Source organism: Magnolia sinica, chromosome 15 (assembly GCF_029962835.1).
Source record: "Magnolia sinica isolate HGM2019 chromosome 15, MsV1, whole genome shotgun sequence".
Classification (NCBI taxonomy): domain Eukaryota; kingdom Viridiplantae; phylum Streptophyta; class Magnoliopsida; order Magnoliales; family Magnoliaceae; genus Magnolia; species Magnolia sinica.
Window position 1 is genome coordinate 25,594,883 of NC_080587.1, and position 8,428 is coordinate 25,603,310.

At 38.4% G+C, this 8,428-nt stretch overlaps 1 protein-coding gene across 1 annotated transcript; it reads right to left on the reverse strand.

The window, feature by feature from the left end:
* Positions 1–668: 668 nt before the first annotated feature.
* LOC131227563 (annexin D4) lies at positions 669–7,043 on the reverse strand. The gene is made up of 6 exons (XM_058223362.1): positions 6,891–7,043; positions 5,282–5,454; positions 2,485–2,700; positions 1,771–1,995; positions 1,165–1,236; positions 669–1,066 (listed from the first exon to the last, which is right to left on the reverse strand). Exons 1-6 carry the CDS (start codon positions 6,943–6,945, stop codon positions 857–859), a joined length of 951 nt encoding a protein of 316 aa, XP_058079345.1. The 5' UTR covers positions 6,946–7,043; the 3' UTR covers positions 669–856.
* Between the last annotated feature and the right edge of the window lie 1,385 nt (positions 7,044–8,428).

An 8,428-nucleotide genomic window follows, 5' to 3' on the forward strand; every position in this document is an offset into this window, starting at 1 on the left:
ATCATTTACACTATGTTTTGGATGACCTCTTTTGCTTGTAAATCATTTACAAACAACATTTACCCCATCTCATTTATGGGCAAAAAAGTTCAGATTTCATTTATGGGCTCACCAAAACTCTATTTATAGGACTTGAACAATTTACCGGCTATCCAGACAGACAATCATTTACAGTTTAAAGCCAAACAAGACAGGCTATAAATGATTTACACTTGTAAATAATCTATAAATGATTTAGGCATCCAAACAACTCCTAATGGTCCAAGCCAAAAGGTCAGTTGCATAGGAAGATCTATTACGTTAAGAGATTTTGTGTTTAACTTTCTAGCTTTCATGATTGTTTCCCAGGGTAATGTTCACCAGCAAGTAAAAATGTTAGACACTTGCACTCAATTAGGAATTTCATTCCATAAATACGATTAATTTGGATTCGATTAGTTGTTTTTTTTTTTTTTTGCAATGTTTTCCATAATCATTATCCAAGCATTATCACAGACGCACACATACATCTTTAATTTAAATAATGGGGCAAGAGGGTTTAAATTGTTTCAAGGTTTTCCTATACTTTCCCAAAGATGTAGAATTCTCCAACTCACTAGAGAGGGAGACAGTAGCATTGAAATTCTACTCTCTTCACACATTCCAGTATGCAACATTTGTGCCAGAAGCTGTATGATGATGGTGATATATTATTGAAATAGAACATAGCCTTAAATGTCACCCATACAATACCACCATCCACAACCAAAACAAAGGCATGTCACTGTAACATCGACCGTAGAACAAGAACCGGTAAAGCAAGGATTTTCGGGACTTAGAACATGATTTTTCAAAGTAAGCAGATGAAGGTGCCCTGTTAGTTTGATCTTCCAGCCAAAGCAAGCAAGAAGTCCCTATAGTTCCCACATGTTGCCTCTTCGATTTTGAAGGCAAGGGGAACTCCATAGACCTTTTGGTACTCTTCTTTGATCTCCTTCATGTCAATGTCGGCGCGGGTCACAATCACTCGGGTGAGTGCTTCTTTCGTGCTCTCACTCACACCACCCTTTAAAGCCATGTCCAGTGTCTGCAACCCAAAAGAGTAACCAAAATGAAGTTAAGAGAAGTAGAAATCTACGAGGCTATGAGTGAATTTCAATTGTATGTTTGGTGGTGATTCTTCACCTTGCTGAAATACTTCGGAGGAGAGCTCAGGCATTGGACTGTCTCTTGTAAGCTCAATTCATCCTCTAGATCCTAATGTGTTACACCAATAAGCTGTAAGTTGAGAGATACAAAAGGCTGTGACGAATAATTAACAGACATTTTTTCCATTATGGGAATTGTAGTACTGAGTATATAATATTTCAGTTTTACTATTTCATTTTCTGGAATGGAAAGTGTTCAAATGCAAATCAATTAGCTATGTGAAACAGCATAAAAACTTCCACTTTCAACCATACCAAATAAGGGGATAGTTATATACCTTCAAAGTAATTAATCATGCCTGTTTGGATAAAAAGAATCCAAAATGTGGACATGGAAACTCCTACAAAATCTTGTTTGGATGACAACTAATGTTTTCTTTTAAAGGAATCAATGTCCATGTTTTTTTAGTGAAACTTTGGAAATTAAAATTGATCTTAATTCCTACATTTTCTTTTAAACAAGAGAAAACTGTATATCCATGGAAATCGGTTTCTTTTCTTTCTATCGTTCCCAAACAGGACAGCTGAAAATCACATGATGCATTAGAAACATGGTAATGTTGTGATGGTTTGGTCATTGTACCTTGTCGATGGCCTCCCCAAACATCTCCTCGTACTCGTCGAAGGTAACTTTGAGCTGTAACTTGCTTCTTGTAGATAGAATCCTTACCACATCTTCATTTTCGATGAGCTTCTTCTTGCTTGCTTCCTTAATAGCCTTACCGAGGGTCTTGGCCTCTGATCTCGCAATCTCTGCATTCACCCATGTTCCCTCATATCTATAAGAGCTCACCAATGCAACCAAGAGCTGCCATTAAATCAAGAAAAGATCCACATTGAGTCCTCTTTGAACAAAACTAGAATGGAAATTATGAATTCTCAAGATATTTTATTGACTTTCATGGTATGGAAGTGTCGAAAGGTACATGTGAAAAGATCTGTTCATGTTGAATTGGAGTTGGGCAATGCATCAAAACGAGACTCTTGGCCAAGAATTTCAAGATGGTGATTTTCAGATGTATGTAGCATTAACTATTGTATTTTCTTATGCATTTTGTTTTGAAAACAAACCTCATTAATCCGGTCATTTCCAATGCCATTCTTGGCCAAGGGATCAATGTGATGCTATTCTCGATCAAGGGATCAATCCCTTCCAGTGAGATGAAATGCCCAATCCCAAACCGCCTTCTGTCCAGGACAGGATCTCAACAGTTGAAAATGCCCCATTTGATTGAAGGGGTTTAATCAGTTTCTAAAATGGCTTTATGAAGTCATCAATCCAACAATGTGTACTCACACTTCGGTTGGCTCCGCTGGCATGATAAGCAACGTCTTCCTCAATAGAGTGGTTGAAAAGGGAATGATATGCCCTCCTTGCACCCAAGAGCTCTTCGGATGATCGGGTGCAAGCGATCTCTATAAGGATGCCCGATGGCTGGCCCTTGTGTATGACTTCATAAGCCAAGCGAGCGTCTCTTTCCGATGGATGCAAAGTGCATAGTATCGTGGCTTTCTGAGAAAAGTGAACAGTCCAAGTAAGGATGAGAGCCTATTGAATTTTGTTGCTGCATTGAACGAATTACACAAGCATCTCTACATTGAACATCTCTAGAAATCATGGAAGGCAAAAATTGTTGACTGTGTTTGGATATGCAAGTGGATCGACTTGCGATGATTTATTATAATCATGAAGAAAATGACCAAAAGCCAATGATGATTCCTAGCATTCCCCAAACACTAGCCCTCGATTTGAATTCAAAGACCTTAAACAATTTATTTCAACTTATCAGACTAATATTTGCTATTCAATTCGATATTGCATCCAAACGCACCTCCAATGTCAGAGACCCAAGTCGTGGCAGCAAAGTCAAATTTTGTTTGTCTACATGCCTAAAACTAAACAATGAGCCAAGACTTTAACAGATGATGAAAAAAAAAACGGTTGAAAAAGCTTCGCCGAAAATTCAAAACCTCGAAACTCAATTCCCATCAATTGTACCAGTCCTGAAATCGTTTCTAATGGCTGCAATTTTTCACCAAAAACTTCATTCACTATTTTTGCATCATTTTGTTTAGGCCATGGTTTAAAAATTCAGTTTTTCAGTAATATCCAATATCAGGAGTATAAATATGTAATTTGTGAGTAGAATCGCAAGTTTCCTTCTTTTTTTTTTTGTTGTTTGGAGTTCTGTCAAGTCTGTTAGAAAGCCTTAATAAAATCCAAAACGAAGGTATTTATACTGAAAACCCAGTCCTAATCGATATAAGCTGTTAATTTTCTAACTAAAACTTTTTAATCTCATCCACCATTTTTGAGTCTTGATTGAGTCATGACCAAATTAAGATTTTTGGTCCTAATGAAATCTGGTCGAGTTGACTTACTTGGGTTGAGTATTTTTTAGTTTTGAAACTATGGTTTGGACACATCAACTCCTGTTTGTTTTTCTTTTCAGTTGTCTTAACATCCAATTGGTCCCATCAACCTGACCTGCCACACATGCCCTTGGTCCGGAACTCAGAAACTTTTGCAGAACCTACACACAGGCCTGGACCATTATCAATCGGACCTCGATGCCAAACGCAAGCCTTGGCAATAAAGGCTCCTGAGTCCGACCCATTTCGAGCTGGTAATGAGTGCCTGGAGCGTCAGGTCACCCTTTTGCCAGCTTTAAATGGTAGGTGAGGAATATGATCAGATTTAAAGCTCAACATGGCTGAGTGATTGACTTAGTAATCAGCCATGAGTAAGTGAAACTGGGATTGGGTTGACTCGATTTAGTTGACCACCAGCTGAGTTTCCTTCAGCTAGTCAAGCAGAGCTCTTACTCATTTGGGTCGAAGCGAATAGCAATTAAGGGAAGCAATGTGCAGGGCCGGACCCGACACTTGAGACCCAAGGCTGAAGACCGAAAATTGGTTAGGCATGGGCCCAACCAGCCACTTGAATGTTTCTAATCCATCCATTGATCAAGCAGGCCACACATGCACAAAGATATAGACATTTTAGCATCTGCATTCAAGATGGATGGTTTGCCCATTTGAGGACTGAGATAGAATATTTGTATGATACAATGGATGTACATATAAAGTTGGGTTGGGCTAGGCTGTGCTGGGAAGATTTGAGCACAGGCCCAGCCCAAATATTGATCAGCCCATGCATGTAAGGCCCAAGCCCTGCCCACGGGCCAAGCTAGTAAGTCTAGGTCCAGCCCAACGTGGGGTGGGCTTCCAGGCCCCTTGTTTTACAAGGGAATGATGCTTAATTTCCCCTCTTGCATGTAAGATGCTAACTGGTATATGTGTGCAAAATTCAGGCCTTTCATCAGTTAGAGCGCACAATGAGCATGCTTTGGCCCAAAAATCAGGCCGGTCCGCCTAGTAGGATGGACGGTTAGAATAAAATAATGCAGCCCACATTCAACATACAAGTCTACCTAGTTTTTTTTTTTTTTTTTTTTGGGTCTAGATCATGCTAACGCTGCGTCTAACCTGATGAATGGGCCAGATCTTGCAAACGTGGGCAATGTTGGCATTTCTGCCACAAAGCATCTGTTCATCGTGCATAAGAGCGAGGGGCCATATGGTTCTATGGTGAATACTGTGTTGTGGCCTACCTGAGTTTTGGATCAACCTGAATTCTGGGTTTTCTATGGTAAATAGGAGGCGTCGGATCTGATAGACGGGGTGGATCTCATGCTTATGCAGAGCAAGTATGGCCATAGACCTAAGTGAGTTAAGGTTAGGGCGTTCTAAAATGCTGGCCATGACATTGTGGATTTGAAAACATAGTCAGAAGACCCAAAACTTGAAGAGTGCCCAACCTGATGGCTGGGTCCTAAAAAGCAAGACTCAGACCCTGCAAGACCCAAATCCAATCAGCCCTGGTCATGTTCTCTTAAGACCTGACTCAAATCCATTGACACCCCTAGGCCCAGCACAATAGACTCAGATTTGCATAATGAAATCCAGGTCCAACCCATGCCTGGCCCATCTACACCTCTATTTCCATAATGAAACAAAACTATCAGAATCATATATTCCAAGAATTGCACTATTATGGATTAGAAAAAGATTAAGAAGAAGAAAAATAATACCTTAAATCGGGCAAATTCCCTTTCCAATATATTGATGTGATAATCTTCCCACCTCTCAAAAAACCGATCATCCTCTTTGAAAAATTGGGGGCAGCTCTTCCGGAATGACTTCCGCTGTTCGGGGTGCCATTTTGATAATACAGTGACTATGGATTTCTCGTCCACGCCAAATCCTACAAAAGAAGATGCAATTCACGGATAAATCAGTTCATAAATGATCAGATCTTTATCAAATCAGTGATTTTGAAATGTGATATCACCATAATATAGAATTCTGCGCATGATTATATAGAATTGAAAATGGAATTTTATGTAATATTGCAATAGAAATGACACCCAAATGGTATTTAAATCTAACACTGCTCCAATTTCAGATAACTTGGTTAATTCAAATGTGTTTTTCATCAAACAGGTCTCGAGTTGAATTTCGGTATGATTTTCTATGAAATCTGAATAAAATAATGGGTTTTGGATAGAAAAAAATGATCGCGATATTGAGCTCAATGAGTTATTTACGCCCTTTGGGATTGATTTTGTAAACACACAATTTCCATATTCGGAATTTGAATTTTAAGAATTAGAAAACTCGGTTAATTCATATATTTTTTTTCATCAAACAGGACTCATGTTGAATTTTGATACAATATCCTATGGAATTTGTATTAAATAATGGAATCTGGATAGAAAATCATACGATATCAATGACAATGCACTGGGATTGATTTTGCAAACACCCATTTTCCATATTCGGAATTTGAGTTATAAGAATTAGAAAACTCGGTTAATTCATGCGTTTTTTCATCAAACAGGACTCATGTTGGATTTTAATACAATTTTCTATGGAATTTGGACAGAAAATCATAAGATTTCAACGACAAAGATCATGATGTTGGTGTTAATGAGGTATTTACACCCACTGGGATTGATTTTTGCAGACACCCATTTTCCAATTCAGAGACGGATGTAGGCAAATCAAGCAGGACGGATGTAGATATCACATAAAAGGTGGGAAAGATTATGGAATTATCAAACAAAAAAAAGAGAAGAAAGATGCTAGTTCGCATTTGGGTGACACCCAAACATGCATTTAACGATCATGACTTTTAAAACAAATGACTAGGATTGTATTTGTTATTGCGGCAAACCTTTCACCTCAGTAGATGGACTTTTCAAGAAAGGAGTTTCTCATGCTGGTACGATGATAGTAATGTCTCTATGTAGCACCCATGTAAGACATCCTCTCAGACAATAAATCGACCTTTCCCCAAAATGCTTTATTTATTTATTATTTTATTTTTTAAAAGTCACATGGAAGTTAGTCTAAGGTGTCAGCTGTGTTGGCAGAAGCTAAACTACCTATCTTTGGGGAAACAAGGCCTTAGTTGTCCAAAAATGACATTTAAATGAAAAAATAAATATGAAGATTTGGAAATTAAAAAATAATAATAATAAGGGTGCGTCTGGTTTTAACAGTTTTCATGAAACATCATGAAAATTCATGATTTTTATAAAAAAATAAAAATAAAAATTATAGATACATCATGAAATTAGGTACTACCAAACACACCCAAATGAAAAAGAGAGAAACACAGAGAGGTTTTTGAAAAACCTGAGAAAGCTCGTGTGAGCGCCTCAAACTCTTCTATGGCAAGGGAATGAGCCATTTTTCTACAAGGTGTGCAGGAATTGAGGAAGGAATGAGGAATGGGACGCTGTCTGTCCGTCCTGCCTTGCTTTTATATATGCATTCCCGCAGAGGGTAATTTCGTTATATGGAAAAATCATAGGGGTATTATTGACATTCGAAAAAAAAAAAACGCATTACCGTTCTGTCGGGGCGTTAGTGTTTTTGTTTTTGATTGATGGTAATTACGTCTCATAAAGAAAAGGAAAAAAACCAAAGCAAAGAAAACGACAGTCGACAGGTAGGTCCCACCCCAATCAGTTTCATTTTCATATGGGGTTTTTAATAAAAGAGCTCGTGTTCCACGAGTGGAAAAAAAGTCGTGTTGCACGAGGTGTAAGTTGGGCCTGATAAGGCCCAGTTTTTGGGTGGGCCCAGCTAGTGTGAGTCCAAGCCCAGACGAACCTTGATTGGGCCACTAACCGTCAGAAGTGGACGGTCCAAATTACAGGATTTTATCAAAGTATAGCAAAAGGATGGTTCATACACATGAATGTAGAAATTGAATATACGTTGGCATACATGTAATTTAAATTAGTCCGTCCAAATCGTGGGGCCTGCTGTAGATAGGTCATGAACCTAGAATGTATAAACGGGATACTCTCTGCCTCTCATTTAGGACCCCTTTGGATACTACCAAATAAGTTACTTTTTCTACTTACAGCAGTAGATAAGTGACTTATTTAGTATAAGTAAGTTTGGTTTATGATTTGTTATAAGTAACTTTTTTAACTGGGTCCTTACACTTGCCCAGGTGGTAGACTCTCAGGAGTTTCAACTCCCGGTCTAGGGTTCGAGTACCCATAGGTGGTGAAATTCCACCGGCGTGAGTGTGTGGGGTGTGTGTGCGTGTGTAAAAAAAAAAGTAACCTTTTTAACTTAAAAGTATATAATCACTTTAATTAATTTTAATTTTTATTTTTTATAGCTTTTTAAACTTTTTATAAGTTGTTGAAGAAAGGCATCCAGAGAGATGAAAGAGAGGAGGAGCTGAAAAGTATGTTATTTGCCAAACATACTTATTTTCTTAATAAGTAGAAATGAAGATAAATAATTTGTGGAATAAGTAACTTATCTTAAGCAACTCAATCCAAAACCCAACCCATAACCATGCCCAAGCTGGATTTCTAACCCAAACCCAACCTGACCCAAACGCATCTGAAAACCCCATCTAACCTGACCCAAATTTGCTCAACCTGAACTCAACCAGAGGACCTTGTGGGTCAATAGGCCCAAACCCAAGTTGGCCTACTCTGATTAATGGAGATTTATGGTTGAATTTAGGTGATTTTTTAAAAACTAACCGCTAGATGTCCACCAATAGGCAGGTTTAAACTCTAATTATGGATTGTGGCCCACCTAGACTGGGTGCTTGGGGAGCTTATGATGAAATGTATGCTATATGTATGATTTGGACTGGATGCAATGAACACTCATAATCCAGCAGAGTATCTAAGTAGGAA